Source organism: Antedon mediterranea, chromosome 2, assembly GCF_964355755.1.
Source record: "Antedon mediterranea chromosome 2, ecAntMedi1.1, whole genome shotgun sequence".
Taxonomy (NCBI): Eukaryota; Metazoa; Echinodermata; class Crinoidea; order Comatulida; family Antedonidae; genus Antedon; species Antedon mediterranea.
In genome coordinates, this window is record NC_092671.1 from 16,856,714 (window position 1) to 16,878,452 (window position 21,739).

A 21,739-nucleotide genomic window follows, 5' to 3' on the forward strand; every position below is an offset into this window, starting at 1 on the left:
AAGCGTACGGTCAAGGAATAACATATTCTATATTTTTATTACCGTTAACGCGCATGGTGCATCTCTATCCATTTAAGTCGGTCATAATGTGTATTTTTAAAAACAAAAACATTGTTATTTCTTTATTTCATTGCTAGTTCCGTGTTTACAATTTGGGAGGTCTGGGAAATAGAATTAGCCCTACAAGAAAAAAAACACTGGTCATACAATTTAGCTATTTTAATTTGATTAGAAACTACATTTCAACGATCTAAAATAGAAGTTACAAAAGGTACGTCTCGTATAAAGGCTAGACCTCGGACAACAATCCCACTCTACCAAATAGGCTAAAAACAGTCACTAAAAAAAAACTAAATGCCTACAAACTCTATAGGCCTACCTTTCAAATATGTGGCGTTTTCTACTAATTATTTAGTTCCTTTGACCGATCGAAGTGGTAGATTAAATGATAATTAAATTGTTTCGAACAGTCGAATAAATACTATGGGTATTACACGGCTTATTCAATAGGAATAACTAAGTTTCGAAGGCCTCAAGAGTTTCATTTCTATACTACTGTATATACTGTACTTGTTTTACTGAATTTAATAACGCTAGGCCTAATTTTAATATTTGATATAAGCCTAGACTGCATACGTATCATTGCGCCATATTAGGCCTATCTACGCAGCTGATAATATTCCCTTCAACATGTATTTAATTTATTTATATCGTGACTAGACAATGTTTTGTTGAAAAACTTTACTTCGTCTATTAAACCATAAAACAATTGTCCGTAATTGTCATTGCTGTAGCCTCCTCCAATAGTAACGGGTGTGTTTGCTATTGGAATTGGACCGCTACAACAACCAGACCTGTCTTGCTCTTCTGCATTTTAAATATAATATATCATTTCACTACCATCATACGTCATCACAAGATGTTGCCACTTCTCCACAAATCCAGAAGTAGTATCAGCTGCATTCAATCTATACCCACCCTGATTGAATATGGACGCTTTGAGTCGATGTACTATTTCAAATTCACCGTCACTATGTACACCATTATTTAAGATACGAGATGGGTAATGTCCCGATTGGTTACCTGTGAACCACATACGAATGCTAAAATTCGATCCGAAATCGTAGTTACGGAAAGCATCAACGTATACTAATTGAAAACCAGTAAATGCAGCTGCATTGCCGATCACTCCGTGAGAGTATATTAAGTTTAATCTGACGTAATTTTAATACATTCTGGAGTTGTTACAACGTTTGGATCAGTGCTAAGATAGTTATTAACTGATGTTTCATAGTTAGTTATTTCTTCATCAACTTGTGTTACAGTGATGCGATCATCAGTGTGAAGAGAGTTCTCGTTATTAACTGATGTTACATAGTTGGTTTTTTCTTCATCAACTTGTGTTCCAGTGCTGTGATCATCAGTGTGAAGAGAGTTCCCGCTTTTAACTGATGTTACATAGCATGGATATGTCTTCATCATCTTGTGTTCCAGTGTTGTGATCATCAGTGTGAAGAGAGTTCCCGTTATTAACTGATGTTACATGGTTATTTCTTCATCAACTTGTGTTCCAGTGATGTGATCATCAGTGCGAAGAGAACTCCCGTTATTAACTGATGTTACATAAAAGTCATTGATTTCTTCAAGCTTCAGTTCCATTTCTTGTATAATTCTGTTTCGGATACCGAACGCATTTCCGTTCCTTTATATTGAGCGTTTTCACGTTGTTTTTTCTTAATGTTGACTCGCCGTTTTCAAATGGATGTATAACCATTATACCAATACACACTTGATAAATCCAAAACATTATTCTAATGAGAAAAATAACAGGAATTGATAAGAATATATCTGGAGCATGTTTCTAATACAGAATAGGCCTAAATCAAACTCAATCAAACAAATTTAAATACAAAAGAACAAATTTAAATGGGAAAATAAACAAATATGCCTACCCTTAAGAATAAAACTATAGACTGGACTAATTGATTTATGATTTGATTTATTCAATATCGGCTCACTTTGTTGTTCTGAAAAGGAGTTACTCGACGTTTCGATCAAAAAGTAATAACATGATAAAATGAATGCAAGATGTGTGTTGATGGATCTTAAAAAGAAGAGGGCTACAAACCCAGTAGCTCTATATCATCAGAACAATATTTACTAATGCTTCCAACACATCACAAATATAGGACAAACAATGTCATTCATGTCACTTGATTCTGCGTCTATTTTTGTTCGTAAAAGTATGCCGGGCCTATTAATGTACGTTTCATAGAAGCACAGATAACTTAATAACTTTATTATTAAAAATTGTACTTTTTTGCGTATTGAGTGAACATCACTAATCAAAATATATTAAAACTAAATCGATATTTTGATCATTTCACAAAATGTGAGGTCTTTCAATGTCCATGTCTTTGTATAAACACTTGACAGTGGACAAACTTTAAATGCGCCAACAGTCGGTTACTTGCATACTTTGACCGACAATCACAATGGAAATGAATAGGCTCTATGTACAACATAGATCTCCGTTACAAAAAGAGATCCACAAAGGAGCCATCACAGGCCTAATGATTTTTGTTAAAGATTTCTCCTTTTTTAGCCCTACCTATTTGGTATTCCTTCTAGTTTGCATCAACTCCAGTAGACACTTCAATTTCCGTTCGTCTTCCGTTCAGTGGAATTGAATTGCAGCCCAATCTCTATTACCAAGCTATAAGGTCTGCAATTTCTGGAATCCATTCGATTCATATGAACAAATCAGGGAGGAGTAACTTTTAAACCAAATATATGAATAAGAATAAGTGTAGGCACCTTTGATATTTTTGAATAAGACTCGGAAGAAGATCGTTTCCGTGTCTTTTCTGTTATTCATATTCATGGCATAATAATCATACAGCAGCCGTACCCGTAGGCTTTATACCTACTAGTACTACCGTGCTTAATTGTTTGTTATAAAATAATTTAAATTCAGAGAGGCTTATTATTTCAGCCCGAGTTAAAACAAGTTAAATTGGGTTTATATAATATAAACCGGCTTGCTTTTTTATTATTCGTAACGTGTTGAGACAAAATACGGCGTAAAAATAATTCTTTCATAAGGTTGTATAATTCGCCGTCTGGTACATGAAGGCTACTGATAAAAGTTTAAGACTTTTTTGTTGAAGGTCGAAGAGGTACGTAGGCCCAGTTGGGTTGGCGTGATTTTTGTTCAATTGTCTGATTACAGAAAATAACTTCAACATGATTTGAATATAACTCTGCTATAAAGATGGACAATTCTAGTTCTGAGAGAAGTCCATCTTATACTGATAGTTCTCCAGGATCTTTTGGTCGAATGAAATTTTGGGAAAACGATGTGAACGCAGCTACCCAACATCACAAACCGACTTACCCGTCGTTTGGTCTTGGTAAGTACTTTGTTTGTCGCGACTTAAGTCCCGGACGATATTAAACGACGCTCATTCAGTCAGGCCTAGACTTCTGTTTTGTAAAATAAAATCTATATTTCTGTGAATCGGCCGTTTTTGACAGAAATAATAGCGAATTAGGCATACCAATTAACGTTTAACCTTTATTTTCAATTTTAATAATACAACAAATCATTTTTGATTTTTTATACTATAATTTAAAAAATATTTTTATAATATTTGATAAAAAGAAAAGAAAATTTGAAAATAATTAAATATCAATATTATTCTTGTTATTGGGGTAATCTAATGCATAACAATAATTATCTTTGATAAACCTACAACAAATTTAAATGGAGCAAATTTGTTTGTAAAAATTGTGTTAATATAGTTTAATGAATACATTTTTAAAATCACTGTTTCACATTGTGTTTGATGTATGGACATTTAAAATGTAAATGTATGAAGAAAATAGTGTTTTTGTAAGAAGAACGCTGGATGATAATAACTAGGCCTATTTTATTCTTAGAAGAAAAAACAACTTTAAAGAAATAGTAATTTTTAATAGGTATCATGGGAATAATTATCATTTTTCTTTTTTCTACAATATTTCTTCAAAACAATTTCAACAAAATTCAATGCATGTTAGTCATTAATTCTGCTTCTTTACAAAATAAATCAGTTGAATCTTGCCTTTGAAACGACAGATTGTTATATGCTACATTAAAGTGTAAATTTACCAAATTTATATTAAAGTAAAACCCACACAATACAGTAAGTGATAAAGATATATTTTGTCCCCCTAAACAATCTTGTAAAGAAATTTGTTTGAATATGCCATTTTAATGTCGAACATATATTTACTTGTTCTTTTTTACCAAAAATTAAATAGAAAAAACATAATAAACACAAAATAATTAACCAAAATTCTATTAAATGTTAATTTTAACCTGAGCTTATTTTGTTTTTTTTATAAGTGAAATCATTATTATTGTTTTTTCTGCGTAAGTGATCTACTGCATAATTTCAATTTGTTTTACAGTATCTACTGTATATACCATTAGTATATACTGAATTTCCATTTTAAATGAATCAATACAATTTCTTGAATCTTAAATTCAAATTTAGATTTTATTCATCTTTATTTGTCGTATTTTGGGGGACAATACATATTCAATAATTTACGGTGTTTTGTAGTCTCGATTTATACAGCTGTTTCATTTTCTTGTTTTGTAGTTTGTCTGAATTGTGTACGTTGTTTAGGAGTAAATGCTTGATTGGCTTTTATTTGTTCTTCTAAAACACCAATGTTCCGTTCACTGCGTCACTTTAACACTCATAGTTTTACTTTGACAATAGAATTTACAATTATTTATTTGTTGTTGTATGTATATATTTCTCTCATATTGTTAGTCATTTAAATCAAAGAATAGGCTTTTATTTATGGGTTTACCTGAATTATTCTGACAAAATTATCATCACAGATCACACAGACTTAATCGTATAACAGGATTGCTTGATTCTGGTTCTGTGTAGAATATGATTGTATATTGAATGATTACTAAATGGAACATTCAGGTAAAACTCGTAAACTCTACAGTAGTTAGAAAAATGTTTCTATTTTTTAAATCTTTATGTTTATTGTTATCAGATTTTGACAGTTTCAAAAAGATGACTGTTAATTGAAAAAGTATATAATAAAATTATTAGGTGTAAAAGATAGAAATTCTGTAAATTAAACTAATTTATATTTAGGTTTGAATTCAACATGTTTATGTATTATTTGTTTAGGTCATCAGATTTCTTTGTCATCTGAGCCATTGCCTACTGCTGTGTAAGGGCAATTTGCTCTGCCTTCAGCAAAGTATCCCGCAAACAGTGCCTTCACTGCTCCTACTTTTTTTCATTTGCATGCTTTTCTCATTCTATTGCAATGTGCTTTAAACATGTTTTGTACCGCAAATCATGAAAATTAAGATTTATAAAATCAGACTTTGAATAGGTCATTTGCAGTTCTAAGTTATTTACTTTCATAAGAAAAAAAATCAATAGTATAAAAATAATGATTTCACCTACAAAATAAACAGTTTCAAAAATTTAACCAAAAACCCATTATCTGACAAAACTACAGACAGTCTGACTATTTGTTTCTTTAAATTACAGTTTTTTCAGGTAATAATTTTGTTGGCAATCCAAATTTTGGTCAAAGTGACTTTGTGTGACATTAAAATGGCATATTAAAATAAAAACATGGTTTAATTATTTTTTCAAGGGACAATAAATCTTTTAAACATCCAAATGTTGAAGCTTTAGTCTATCACAAAATCTATTGGGATGAGTTTCAGAGCTTGTATTATAATCCTTTGTTTCCGTTTGGCGACAACAAAAATGCAGCCTGGGTATGGCATAGCCAACCCCAATAATGCCAAACTTAAATTATTATTAATTACATATTAACAGCAGTACTTTGTCATTGAGGAAATAAACCTCCATGGTTTTAGGTACAGTAATCTGTTATAAAATGTTGTACAGTAAATCGAAATTGTACAATCAACACAAATACATTTCATAATAAAATAATATTATGTGCAATGATTTAAAAACAATCAGTACTTAATTCACAAAAATGTATACTCCTGTCAAGTAATTTGTATTATCTTCTTGATTGATTTTATTTATTAACCAGTCACGCAGTACAAACAATATAAACATAAACAAATTTGTTTACTCAGTATGATAAGACAAGTTAAATGAAGGTTTGCATGGCGAAATCAAATGTTAAATTGATTGATTGATATTGATACTGTACTTATTTCCATTGGGATCACAAGACTAATTTTGCCATATTAGTTTTAATTAGAATGATAAACTTGGCTTTTGTTAGACCATGGAGGAAAAAATGAACCTCCATGGTTGGAAATTGTACATTTAAAACCCTACATTCTTCCAATAAGAAGATTAAAAATTACTTTCTGAAAAGTTTCAAGACAATACAAAAGTAAGCGAATAGTTTTATTTTCAAATCAATTCTAGAATAATTTGTAGGTGTGTAGAATTACAATTCCAACGTGCAATGTTATGAGCCAGGGGTTAACAACATTCAGGTATTTTGATGTTGAAAAAGTTGAGCTAGATAAAATATTTGAGAATATATTTATCAATTGATCAGCTGGGACAGGTTTCAAATTTCATTTCTCCAACTTCACATCGGTCGTTTTTCATTCGTTAATGATGTTCATGGACTCCAACAAAATCATCGCTTGTTGACTTTAAAATAATGAGTTTCGAATCTGCTTCAAGTTTTGCCAGCCCAATCATAATATTGAACATCTCAATGATACAATGTGTCTCGATTTTTTGGCCCTGACCCAGGCAAACTGGGTCGCCTCTCACGGAGCATTCTAGACCAACTCCAGGGTGTTGTGCTCAGAACACAGCAAAAGCAAACAAACACTTTACTGTGTGTACTGAATGTACCTGCTGCAAATTAAAGCCTGTTGAGCTGTGGTGACTACTTATTTCGCTAGCACTACATTTTATTTTTATTTGGCTAAAATCAAAATAACACGCAATTCATGTTCCTCTCGTCAATTAGTCAAAATGTTATTGCACGACTACTTGCTTTAAAAAAATGAGGAAAATTGAGTCATTAAACATCAAAAGTGCATATGCTCCTTTAGAAGGTATGTATTCAGTTTCAAACTTTCTGTTTATTATAGTTACAGTAATTTAAATTCTATTTTAAAAATGAATGTTTACTGTATCTGTAACCATACAGTACATTGCGCCCAGATGGAATTCTTACAAACTATAGTATTATGCATCGATAAGTAATTTTTTTAATGCGAGTACCTGATGGTTTGTGCAAACTACAGTACGGTACCTACTTTTTTACAAATTTATGTAGACATTTTCCTCACTTCAAATTTGTGGAGATTTGTGCTACAAACTAGCACACATAGTCGCGGCACACATATCTGTACTGTACAGTAATTACAGTATTATGATCAATAATATTGGTAAGATGTTGGCAAAGCTACTCCACAGTAGTTTTAATTACAATATTGTTTAGTTATGATAGGAGACCCAACAACCTTCTTGATTGTAGTTTTCACTCCATTTCAATTTTTTTTGGCTGGTACAGCAACTAACTGCACATTTTAATTTAGTGTTTTGTTGGATTGTAAATGTCTTTCATGTTGGCTTCTGGCCTTGGAGGTTACATTTTATCTGTATCAAATTGGTTTTGTGATGCTTAGATAATATTTCAGCAAGACCTACTTTATTGCAATCTCTAAACTTTTTGCTTTTTCAACAAAAGTTTGAACACCAAATGTATGATGAATGCGCATCAAATGTATATAAAAAACACATCAGGCAGAGAACGTGAATTCTAAACTGCCTGGTATTTACACTTTACATAATTTGTTTTTATCGTTAAACATGGTGAAAATGGCTGACATACCTAAGCATACAGTACAATCTTATCCAAATTAAAAAATGTAGACTAAAAATAATATGTTTATGGTAGATACTGTAGCCCGGAGATTGGTATTTAAAATGCACAGACAGTAGAAAATGAATACCGCCGTGTAGTTAGATGATGCTCCAACTGTCGCCTGTAGTATTGTACACTTTAAATGTAGCCTACATACATATTCATGTTTCTGTGGGGCTATAGTCATGTTGTTGGTTAGCAACATATTTTGTAGCCAACATACCGGGAGCAGTGGGAGATTTGTGGTTATGTCTAGCTACGCTGACTTTACAGTTGTTTTTATTGGGTTGCTACTTATTTAAATTCATAATTTGATCATTTTTGGATAAGAAAATCAAGCCATGTCCTCATGAAATAAAAAACCCCTTAGGGTTTTAATGTTTGCAAATTAACTGGCGACGCCTAAAACTGAAAACCGTTCCTGAAAAACATACAGTTTATTACTGAAAAAACATATACGTACTTATTTCTAGTAAGTAACAGATACTTCATTATTTTATTTATGTTTTAACTACTAGATGTTTACAGTAGTATGATCCAGGGAATGATAATTCGGAGAATAGGATATACCTATATTTATCTTGATTAACTAATCATTTTAAAGGCAATGTTATATATCGTTATAGATGTAAATATTTAATTATCAAATCTCAACTATATTGCCATGGTGGATTGACGGGTGCTCATTTCAGAATAATTTCTGAATTAATCATTCGGGTTATTTTTACTTGTGTTACGAGATGTAGACTCGTATGACCAACAAGATTCATCGTATTATTGGAGTTCATTGGCCTTGTTTTAAGATATATTTGTATCAAATTGCTTTCGCAACTGGTTTACACCCAAACTCAAATTCTTGAATGTTTTTACTAAAGTCTCTTTTACCTTTGGGTATTCTTTTTCCCCTAATTAGTAATGTTGAAACAATTTAGTTTAGTTAATTTAATTTCTTTTTTTCATTATACATTTAACAGTACAGTGTAGGTCTACCACAGCGAGTTTCCCACTTTCAAAATGTGACACCATGTTAAAACACACAGTACAATTTATGATTAAAAGGAAGGGTTAAAAACAAAAATTACAGTTAGCATAAACCATTTGATTTAAAATGTTATGTTGACTTTAAAATGCTTAAGTCATTTTAGAAACATTTCCCATGGACATAAAATTTCAGCTAAAAATGATTGAATCATTAATATTTTAAAATAGGAGACAGCATAATACATTGATACATAATTATCTATAGTAAATAAACGAAGACCATTATACCTGCAATTTTTAAGTTTTTAAAAAATAATGCATAACATTAAACCAGGTCATTTTTGTATTGTACGTTCAAAGGTTAATTATGATGAAAAGAGAAAAACAATGTCTCTCGTAGACATTTCTAGTTAATATGAAAATATCATCACGTGTCTGGTATTTATGGCGGGTCGCTTAAATTATTAAAATCAACTTATTTTTCATATTTGTAACCATATAAAAATGAAAAAATTATCGCAAAGGTCCATATAGTATTTATTTCAACATAAAATGTAGTGTGTGACCTGAATTAGGCCGAAAAAAAACATACGTTTAGTGTCTTTAATGGTCACTCACAAATATGAAATAAAAATTATTAAATACAGGTAGTGTTCAGCCATTATGAGTGTTTAAGTTACAAAGTATCTGAATTTGCACACTATCATGGCTTGTATCCATCATATTTACCTATACAAGATCTTTTACAATCTTTTACAATAGTATACATGTCTGTATATTTGCATTTCATCCCACTTTAGATTCAACTATTGTTGGAGACTAATGAACCAAATCTTGCAGTGCCAGTTGTTAGAATTTTTATGAAAACCTGAATAAAATGGCAGTGCTTTCAAAATGAACTTGGGGCAAATGAACACAATAGAAAGTAGATTTGTGAAGACACTTATCTTTAATCTGAATATTCTTATGGAAGCTAAATTTCATACACAATAAAATCCAATTCAAATACTGTACAAAACACCATATGTACAGATGAAGAAATATAAAAGCTAGGAATAAAACTCTGTGTACTGTAATATATGTATAATTGAAGCTAAAAACAGAATTGATTACAAATTGACACACACAAAAAATCAAATACAAAACACCATATATTATATGAAAAAATACAAAATCTAGGAATAAAACTCGGTGTACTGTAATATTTGTGTAATTGAAGCTAAATAGAGAATTGATTACAAATTGGTACAAGGAACTTTAAATGCTCGTTAGAAAGAGAGAGTGGTGGTCAAATGGTTAGGACATCTACATATCAAGCAGAATGTTCGAATTTTGATTGAGGCGGTTCATTCTCATCCTCATAGATTTCTCTTCCTATATTGTTTCTAATTGTTATAAATTGGCAAACGTACAGTAACTAAATGGGGGAAAAAAGAGCGTATACTACTGTATACATAATCAAAATATTAATGGTCATTCAGGCAACGATGAATATCTGAAATTAACTGTATTGTGAAACTATGAAATGTAATTTTAAAAAACCAAATAAAACACTTTACACATAAAATCAAAGAAAATCAAAAGAGAGTAATACTGTAGCTGGTAACTTTGTATGCTTATTTCACATTAATAGCAGAACTATTCAATTGATTGCTAGATAAGGGTACATTTTCATGGATAGTAAAGTTCAAAAATAGTTGAACATATTGAAAAATAGCTCTTTGTAAACATAAGCCACTCCTTAGGGTAGTTCTGCATTACATTTTCTAAGGTCAAGTACATACAGTAAATATATATTTCTACATCTTATGCAGCATACAGTATGTGATGTTATCATTTGTTAAAAAGAGTCTGGGATATTACCTAGAGAATCGTTGGTATAGCCAGCAGTGTTGAGTGTCTTTTAGAAACATAATGTGTTCAATAAACCAAAAATATCTTTTAAAACAATGCCACCTGAGCAGATTTGGAACATAAAACTGAAAAGTTATTACACCTACCATGCACAAATTAGAAAACTAATTGCAAAAGATTAAATATAAAGTTAAATTCAATGCTAAACTAAATTTGAAAGTTTTATTACTGGATAAAAATAAATATACTGTGCTCTCTCTTCACTGAGAAACCTTCCCACTGTTATTCATTGATGTCATGACGTCAAAGCGTACGATGCAACCATTTGTGAATCATGCAATTTAAAACAGGTATATGGCAAATGTGAAAACATTGGCTTGTGTTGATAATGTTTCAGGCAAACAGCACCTCATGCTCCCCTACTAAGATGTTGATGAGATGCGGAAGTTAAGAGGCGTGTCATCGATACTAAACATTCCTAATGATTTTGTCCGAACTAAATAACGAAAGGTTACTATACATGTAACCAACAAACATTTAGATTAAGATTTTTTTTCATGTTTAAGTGTTTTTTTTTATATGGTGATTATTTCTTGTTAGGTTAGAAACTAATTAAATTTTGTAGTAACATGATATCAGTATATTATGTTTAAATAGGACAGTATGAATACCATACATATATTCAATTATAAATGTACTTTTTTGGTAGCAGCATTTAGGAAAATATAGAGTATGTTCACATGTACGACGTACAGTAAGCTGGCGTATGCCTTGCATAACCTACACCTTTGTGTGTGAAGTTGTCAGTGGTGTTTTAAGTCCACTCACTACTAAGCCACGTCCTTGGCGTTATGTATGATAGCTACATACCCCAACTTAACAACGCCACAGAGCTCACTCCAGCCATGCTTGAATAATTTTGACGTTATTTCAAGATAGTAATACCAATGACCTTTTTTTTTTTATTGTAACTAGCCACTCCCTGGTATTCAATTTAAAAGCACATGAATAGTTTAGGGTGAAAAAACGGCTAAAAGCAGAGTGAATTTCAAGAAAGAATCAAACTCAACAATTGGAAAAAATTGAAAAAAGTACCAAAAAAACCCTTAAAAGAGACAGCCATCATGGCTATGTAAAATGAAAAAATAAAAAATGCAATCACGCAATTCATTAATATAATTAATGCTGTATGTGTAAACACCTTGGCATTTCAATCCATGGATTACCTTACCACACCAGTCTTACTGGTACATGTGAACGTACCCTAAGGAAAACATAGTACTAAAAAAGACTTGAGTATCATAATACAAACCACAAACCACATTTTGTTGTCATGGGTTTACATTTGGTTTCAGATTAGATTTAATACCAAATGAACAAAAAATCTTCTGTAAAGTAAATATGTATAAAATATTTTAACTACATTTCTGTTTGTTGCAATACTGTTTGTAAGAAAAAGAAAGGATACACAACATTTACAATATTTTAAGCCGCAAAATTAAAAAGTTTGCACAACTCTGCATTAAGAAGCCAAAACGGTAATTGAAATAGAACCCAAAAGCTATTTTAAATTTTGATGAAAACCTCGAATGTTGTATTTATGTGTTCATTATATTTTATAGATAATGTGAAAGAAATTGAAGGTCTAGTTGAGGACAAAGATGTTGCTTCAAAAGCAGTGACATTTGTGGTGAACGGTACTCGCAAAGGAGTGGTTCGTTTATGTGCAGATGTTGCCGGTTTGATGCGGGCGAAAAAACGGTACATCATCAGTTGATTTATCTATATCGGTTTCATACAAGTGTAGATGACAACTAAATGCATCAACCAACATACAAATAATTTATTCAGTTTTTGTCATTTTAGAAAATAAAAAACATTGACAGCAAAAAAAAAAGAGTTAGAATGATCATCTAAAAAAATATCTCAAATTTCCTTTTCAGATTGGAACAAACTGTTGAGAAACAGAGACGAGAACTTGAACATTTACGGAGTTTGCACAGCTTACGAGTTAGCACGAGAACTAGCCGATCAACAAGTCCTACCCTACCACCAGTCAACTCTGATGGAAAGCATCAAAAACAAAATACATCTGTAAGATTTCCACAACTACTGCATTATTGATTGTATAACCTATAAATTATTATTTTTTTAAAAGTATTGTACCAAATAAAATATGATATTAACCATAATATTAATTAGTTTTATTTGGTGTAAGTTTTCTTATGGTTACACCAATAGTAAAAATATGTCCTACATCTGTACATGTTGCCTAAGATATTCTTACGGGAATATTCAAAAAGTATTTTAGTAAAAAACACTTTATCTTTTAATTTTAGAATTTCCCTTAAGTGCAATAGGGTCGAAGCATTAAATTGTGAATTATGTGTGGTTTAACAGCTGTTCATGACATTATTGTCTCAGTCTCAGCTGATAAATGTTGCAATACCGGCAGACCGGCACATTTAATACCGCCTTTGAATATACAATACTAAAACTACTATGTGTTCCCATATCATACACAATCTAAACTTTTATTTTCAGAATTTAAAAGTACTATTCAAAATGATATAGACATACTCAACATTCTAGGGAATGTGGCCAAAATATATTTATATTAGACTACTATATTTCAATCTCCATTTGTTGTCAGTAATTTGCCTTTGGATTATTGTACACTAAATGGCATGAACATTTTCCCCCTAATAACTAGCCCTATTATCCACCCCTATTATAACAACAAAAATGAGATTGGGTAAAAATATGTTATATATTATTATTAAGAAGAAAAGAATAGGTATAATATTGAGTGATTTTGGGATTTACAGGGGAAATATTTTTAGGTAGAATATTTTTTAAACATCTGCTAACGTTCAATAATGTTTTTTATTAAAAGCATACCAAAAGATAAAAATTAATTGAATAATACATGATTTTTTAATTCTTTTTTATGAAGATGATTACATTCATATTTGTTTATAATTTCACAAATCTATAAATATATTGTGTAGAAAAATGTATGAATATAGTCAAATTGAGGCTGGGTAATCTCTGGCAATTTGTTCTATAAACTTGCACAATATTAATGCAATGAATCAAGGAGACATACCTTCATATAAAATGGTTAAGATTGGTTGATCTTATGGGACACACCTCCAAACAACAACCAGACTTTCATGATAGTTTGTCAAATTCATTTGAGATTTGATAATCTATGTAACAGGCATTTGTAACATATGTTATTGGGTAATATTCTATGACTCTAACTCTTTATAATAAATAGGTTTAATAAGATCGGTTAATCCCAGCAGAGGCACTCCTCCAACGTTTATCCCTACAAGGGATTGTGATTGGTAGGCCTAGACATTTTAATACTCATGGGCACCTTGCCAGTAAAGGTTTATACAGTGTAGGCAAACCCCTTACTAAACAAAACCTTAAATATCAACCACCTATAATACCACCATATTTGACAAATTAAAAAATTTTTTCACTGGGGTTATTGCTTGAAATTGTAGTTGATGATTGAATGTACCCCTCACCGCCACATTAATTTGGGTACATTTCACATGATGTTAATCTCATTAAAGATGCTACTTCCCTACCTCAGGTTGATACTTTACTTTCCTACCTCAGGTAACATACGGTATCAGCCAGTTTAGGTAAACATGATGGAATGTATGTTACCTTAGCAACTTAAATTTAACCCTTGACCTCAGTACTTTTTTAATACCATGACTAGAAATAGAATTGTTACCATGAAAACTAGTGGATGTACTCGCAAATGACTTAATATGTAAAGTGATTTCTATAACTGTATGTAATGGACTATGACCAGATCACAATTTTTTTTTTATGAACGCAATTCATTTTATAACAAGTTTGAATCTGCCTTGATGCACGTGTATGATTGAACTTCAGACAAAATTTTCATTTTGTCCCAAACCCCAACACCAATGTGTCTATAACCGGATAGCAGGAGTATCATGAGATATAGGTACTACTATAGGAAGATAATTATTGTTAGCAGAGCTCAGCCCAAAGGTTGGGATCACCTTTAATGGCCTAAATGTAATGTAAATTTTATTTTTGAAAGGGCACATGGTACAGCCAAATCATTTGTAAAGATGTAGAGGTTGAACCCCTCTTTACATGCCACTTCAAAGAAGGCCTTCAGTTTACTTGATTAATTATTAGACAATAGTACACTAGATGCAATGCCTTCACTACTAACTCATAGCTACAGCAAAAATATAAAAGCTAAACATCATTAGAAATACTGTATAAGGTTTACTTACCATAGAGGCTGAGCTTTGCACAAAACAATATGTGATGATCTTATATATCCTGTAAGTTGTTGTTGTCTGTGTAGTGGTCATGTCTCTACTAAGTTGCACCACAAGACCAAAGAATGTTGAAACAAAAGAAATCTTCACCTGAGTAATTATGTAAATTAACTAAAACAATACAGCAAAGAAATAGCAAGCAAACCTGGTATACATTAGATATAGATTATCATACTGTGTTGTAATATCAGTGTCATTATTTGAATTAAACAATTCTCTAATCTATACATGCCTGGAGGTTGCCATATTAATAATAAAATACAACAGATTTAATAGAAATACAAAGAATAAATAATAATATAATCTGTATTTTTATGTATCTATAATTTGATTCCTTAGTTTCTGCATATGTTAGACCTACTTTTTTTATAGATGATAAATTTCGTTTTAAAATGTTTTATTTTACTTATTACAAAATACATATTTGAATTAAAAGTAAATAACATTATATATAAAATTTGTTTATAAAATTACCAACATTGAATCAAAACAAACTTACATATGCATCAGAAAGATGTTTTTTTTCATACATGAAACGTTGAACATCCGGTGATTCGCTAGCGCTTCGGGAAATATATATTCCCTCGAACAAAATATCATTCCCTCGGGGATGTCAAATCTTATATTTAACCTCTAAGTAGTCAATATCTGTATAATATATATCAGAAAGTACATTATTGACCCTGTAGATTGAACCATTTTAGCACTTTATTTTATATAATCATTTTTTTTTATTATAATCAATTTGGAAGTAAGTTTATATTTTACTTAATCATTATAATCTAAGCTGTCGGAATAGCAGACAGTCATCGCTCACTCTATGTACATGGCCTAGTTTTAACAGATGTGCATTCCATTAAAAAAAAATTAATATTTTATTATCAAATAAAATATTAAACGTGCTCATCACATTTTGAAAATATGCAATTGTTATGCAGTTTTAGTCAAATGACTGAGTGGTTAAGGCGTGGCTTCGTAAAAACCAAATGATTTGCGATTTTTGGTGCTACTGTATATTTGGATGGAAGCCGTGTTAATTCTTTCTTTTACAGTAATCCCATATTAGTTATAAATTTTGAATTTTTTTTAGTGGAAAATTTCTTGAATCAGCTGACTATAATTCTTAAAATCACAGGGCTTCCCATTTTAAATTTCAATAATTTGAAGAAAAATTAATCCTCGGTGATTGTGCATTTGAATTCGTTGCTTCTAAACTTTGGAATTCTCTTAGAAATGCCAAGAGCCTAGGCTGTTTTAAAACTCTTTTAAAAACTCTTTTTACATTCTTTCATTTTATAAATGCGATTCAATTTAATTGTCACTTTTTACTTTTATTGGTTACATTTTATTCTTGTATTTTGGTCATTATAACATTCAAATATTTTATTGTTAAATTGTGCATCATTTAAAAAAATGTTAATGGAATTTGCAAATACAAATAAATAAATAATAATTATTATTATTAATAATTCAAAGTTATTTTTTTTCACATTCAGGTACAATCAGTGTGTTCTCAGTGTAGCCCTGCATCTTCTTACATTTCAACGCCAAATTCAGTGTCATTAGAGCAGAGCTTATCATCACTACAATCCAAGGAAAGCAGTCATTCAACAAATAAAACCAACGATCTATATGACCACCAACAAGTCATCAGGGCAGAAATACATACTATACCTGACAACATAGAAGAGACAGTAAGTCTGAGGTTGATGAACCCCAGATAGAATAGGAGCTGGGTAAAGGCAGTCTGGGGGAAAGACAGCCAGTTTGGGGGAAAGACAGCCAGTTTGGGGTTGATATAAAATGAATGGAGGGGAGGAGAGGGAAAAAACAGCCAGTAAAATTGAATTTTTAAAGCATAAAAGATTAGACTTTTGTAGGTTATTTATAATTTGTAAAAAAAATTATTTTTATTATTGTTATCTACCAGGAAACCCCGGTAGAATGTGACACCAGTTTCCATCAACAGGATGAGGATGAGGACAGTGACCCTGTAACTATTGTTGAGCCTTCTCATCCATATCACTCTGGACCATTAAGGGCGGGTAAGTGTAATAGTAAACACAGTAAAGACCACGCTTCTATAAATGCAACCGCCACTTGTAGTTACAAAAAACCTTCAATTTAACGCATTTCTTCTTCTATAGATTGTAAACTTCAAAGTAAATTAGAGGAAGATTTAGAAGTAGCAAACCAAGAAATTGAAATGCTGAAATTGCAGCTGAAGGATCGTGAAGTAAAAGAAAATGAATTGAAGGAACATGAAAAAGCAGAAGTAAGCTATTTATGAAGAATGTATACAGATAATCTAATTCGATTCAAAAGACATTTATTTATGTCCATTAACCGCTATCTATCTATTGTACACTATCAAACTTTATGTGACAAACCATATATGGACACGATAATTTCATATCACTACCACTATCAATACCTTTTTGTCACATAAAGTTTTATATTTCTAAGACAAATTAGTTTTAAAAAAACAAATTGATCTTTCAAAATAAGGGGCAGGCTAAAATAGTAGGCGAATCCCAAGAAGAGGAAAATCTTGTGCTGGGATTGCCTGTGACAAGTAAATATTATAAACAAAAATAAAAGAAAAAAATATGAATAAATAAGCAAAAGACAAAGATAATACAAAAGTAAAATTGATGAGCAGATAAATGTAAAGCTGAAGCATAATAATTACAAAAATTTAAATGACTAAAAAAGTCACGGACAAGACCGGCTAGGGTGGTGTCAATGACGAGCTCGACTGTCTAGGGTGGCGTCAATGACGAGCTAGGGTGGTGTCAATGACGAGCTCGGCTGCATTGAGTATAGCAGTTTCTTCAAACTATAAACCATTTAAAAACTAATTTAAATTAAATTTATTGCTTTTTTATACTATTAAGGCATAATACGCTATAACTCTTGGAAAATTTAATCAAACTATGTTTACCATCTTTTGTAGATAAAAAGAGAACAATCTAATGACATGTCTCACAAAACAGCACATGAAACAGCATGCGAGATGGCTTGCGAGATAAACGTCATTGATGAGACAAGAAAATCTTTTGGTTCGGAATTGTCATTGGTTAGTCTCCCTCAAATAAAAAAAGGCAGCCAATCAAATTTAGCGTTAGTAACACAGACAAGCAGGTATGTTTAATTGTGTAATAATAATAATTGTGTGTAATCATTATAGAACAGTTGTTTTCATAATATTGAAGCCAAAACGCCAGTACAGAATATTATAAAATAAAATATGCTTTGATGGGATTTTTTTTTAGTAATTTGCAACATTCTTGCAATTGTCATTATGCAAAGTGTAAAGAAAATAAAGAAGGAAAAAGTGAAGATGACACAAACTCTAGCGCAAGTATTGCTGATACATTTGCACTAGAACATCGATCCAAACGCTGCAACGGACATAGGTATTTAAAGTTTTCTTAATTAATAGACTGGAGTAATTATTGTGATCAAGTGTACCACATATAAATAATTTCAATGTAAACATTTGTCTTGTTGTAGTGTACCTGTAGAGTTAAACGACAGGGTGGTGATTCGAGGAGGTCGAATTGGTCATATACGGTATATTGGACCTTTAAATCATGGCAATGGCAATACGAAAACCACAGTTTACCTTGGTCTACAACTAGAAGAGCCACGTAAGTAATATGTAAAAAAAAATACATATGCAACTACATTTGTAGTATCATGGACGGAATCAAAGGGGGCCAAATCGGCCCAGGTCACCTCTAAATTGTGAAAATTATCGATAATTAGCAACTGAATACTGTACAGCATTGCCTTTAATTTAAGTAATGTTTATATTACCGAATTAGTTGACAGTCCAAGTGTGTCTATAGGCTATCAGTAACGCCTATTTTCCTAATCGCACAGATCTCAATATTACTGTATTTCCAGACAAACTAACTAGACTACATTTCACGTTAAGTACATTAAAATGATTCCATGTAGTTTGGAGTGATATAATACATTATTAATACCTTACAGAAGAGAATACAAATACAGAGACAACATTGCAATAAAATATTTCTGTCATAGAAAACATTTTATTATTTTTAGATGGACACCACGATGGCATACACAGCGGCAAACGTTACTTCTGGTGTCACAGAAACCATGGCATATTTATACCAGTGCAAGATGTATTATCAGTAATCAAGGCAAAGGTAAACAAGCTTGCCTTGTAATCCCAGGTGTATGGGTTCAAATCCTTGATCTAACCTAATTTACAAATTTAAACATAAGATCATGTTAAAATAATTAAATAAAATACTTCATATTTTGTTGTTGTATGGCGAAAGTGTTCATTGTTGCAGTTTCTAAAATGAATTTCATATTTCTCATATGCAATGTTATTATAAACATGTTTATTTTGATATTTCTAAAGGCATGCAGACCACAAACAGGACGTAGCATTAGTCATAGAAACATCGATAGTAACAGTAAAGGACAATCTGTTAAAAAGCGTGAAAGGTCTGGCAGCCGTAATCGCGTCGGCCCTGCACTACTACCAACACCCCCATCAACAGCAAAACCTAACAGGTACTGCATGTTTTCAAACATTTACTATTGATTAATTTGTGTATTGTAATAGCAGACCTCCCAACTCTCTCGATAATGGCAATAGTCTCCAAATATTTTGTGTCATCTCCCGCTAAAATATAATTTCTCCCGATATTTTGGATAAAGTTTAAAAAATATCCTAATAATGGCGATATTCTCCCGATATTTTGTGTAACTTCCTGCTAAAATATAATATTCTCAACATTTTCCGCCTTTGGTACACCATAAAATACCCATGTTTGCTATTATAGTTGCCAATAATGTATCTTTCTATTTTGTAATAGCACCCTAATTAGTTTCATAGCATATTATGGCACCTTCTATAGTTTGGACATGCTTTCAAAAATCCTTCCGATATTTTTTTCAAGTTAGGAGTTCTTTAATAGTTTGGTTTGTATAAAATGCAGTTGAACCCCCTTTTTTGGGACACCCCTATTCAAACGGGCTACCCCATAGGGACTCTTTCCTGAGAAACAAAGAGTAATGTTTGATTTAACACTACGCCCAACCCCTAATAAGGGGACAACCCTATTGGGTCCAGATAATACGGTTCTACTGTATTTTTATTTTATTATTTCAACATTTGTGGTGCATGAAATAAAATTATTAAAATCAAATGCGTTTTTCAGAGAATTTCTCGCCAATTCCTGATGCTACCGAAAGAAGTTTTAAGTTTAATACCTCAAAGTTGGTAGATGATTACTGCAACAACAAGAAAATACAAGCCTTGAAAAGTAATTTGTATTTTGGCTAAATGTGTTTTGTTTCACGGAGAATTAAATATATTAAAATAAAAAATTTAATAATAAAATTAATGTACTATTTTAAAGTGATTTGAATGTTAATATACAATTTTATAATTATGCAGAAAGTTTATTTTTACTGTACTTAAAAAAAATGTAGAATACTTTTTTAAGAAATGTTTTACCATTCTGTTGGTATCGGGATATTTTAAGAGATTGTATTATTATACTTGTTCTAAAAAGTAAATTTATCAAATTGTATCCTTATCTGAAATATATATGTATAAATGTCCTAAAATGTATTAGATTTTATAGTTATACAGATGATCTTCCAACGTATGTTTTTTATTCAAAACCAAAATAAATTGTTATATAATTACTTGAATTTACAAATTATAATAGTTAATATAAACTCAAATTTCAGATTAGAGCAGGTAATATTTTTCCATTTTAAATAGAAACTATTGTAGTAATATAAGTTATTAAATTTACAGTTACAGAATCTCCATATGGAATCTTTCGTTAGCAGCTGTTGGTAAAAAAATATATCATTCCATTTATTAACACTACTTAAAAAGACAAAGTACTATTATATATCTATATATCTCAATTATTTTCTACAAGTCATTCCCGTCTAATCTATCAAAAATGACGTTTTAACCATTGTTTCACTTATAAATTACAGTATTAAAAAACACAAAATAAGCGCATGTACCCAAACCTAAATTTACTTTTAATGATTTGAAAGAGTTTTGAATTTTAAAAGTCAAAGACCAACCTAAGTAATTTTAACTGTACTGTATGTGTATGAAAGGAGAGCTTGAAATGACCTAAGTTTAACTGTACTGTATGAATTGGCCAGTATGTACTTTTAACATTAAAACAATAGTACGAAAGGAGAGCTTGAAATGACCTAAGTTTAACTGTACTGTATGAATTAGCCAGTATGTACTTTTTAACATTTAAACAGTACCAAAAGAGAGCTTGAAATGACCTAAGTTTAACTGTACTGTACTGTATGAATTGGCCAGTATGTACTTTTAACATTTAAACAATAGTACGAAAAGAGAGCTTGTAATGACCTAAGTTTAACTGTACTGTATGAATTGGCCAGTATGTACTTTTAACATTTAAACAATAGTACGAAAGGAGAGCTTGAAATGACCTAAGTTTAACTGTACTGTATGAATTGGCCAGTATGTACTTTTTAACATTTAAACAATAGTATGAAAGGAGAGCTTGAAATGACCTAAGTTTAACTGTACTGTATGAATTGGCCAGTATGTACTTTTAACATTTAAACAATAGTACGAAAGGAGAGCTTGA

At 31.1% G+C, this 21,739-nt stretch overlaps 2 protein-coding genes across 2 annotated transcripts in view; one reads left to right on the top strand and one right to left on the bottom strand.

Annotated features, from left to right (window-relative positions):
* LOC140040589 (carbamoyl-phosphate synthase [ammonia], mitochondrial-like) overlaps positions 1-2,626 on the bottom strand; it is a 66,004-nt gene extending 63,378 nt beyond the window's left edge. Inside the window, exon 1 of the mRNA XM_072086637.1 lies at positions 2,612-2,626. The gene's annotated coding sequence lies outside the window, so the exon portion shown is untranslated. The remainder of the gene's footprint in view (positions 1-2,611) is intronic.
* Positions 2,627-3,075: 449 nt separating this feature from the next.
* On the top strand, positions 3,076-20,619 carry LOC140040593 (uncharacterized). The gene is made up of 12 exons (XM_072086646.1): positions 3,076-3,413; positions 12,369-12,507; positions 12,690-12,840; positions 16,589-16,786; positions 17,023-17,137; positions 17,240-17,367; positions 18,049-18,236; positions 18,368-18,511; positions 18,609-18,745; positions 19,167-19,273; positions 19,495-19,649; positions 20,300-20,619. The coding sequence occupies exons 1-12, from the start codon at positions 3,275-3,277 to the stop codon at positions 20,319-20,321; spliced, it is 1,623 nt and encodes a 540-aa protein (XP_071942747.1). The 5' UTR covers positions 3,076-3,274; the 3' UTR covers positions 20,322-20,619.
* The last annotated feature ends 1,120 nt before the right edge of the window (positions 20,620-21,739 follow it).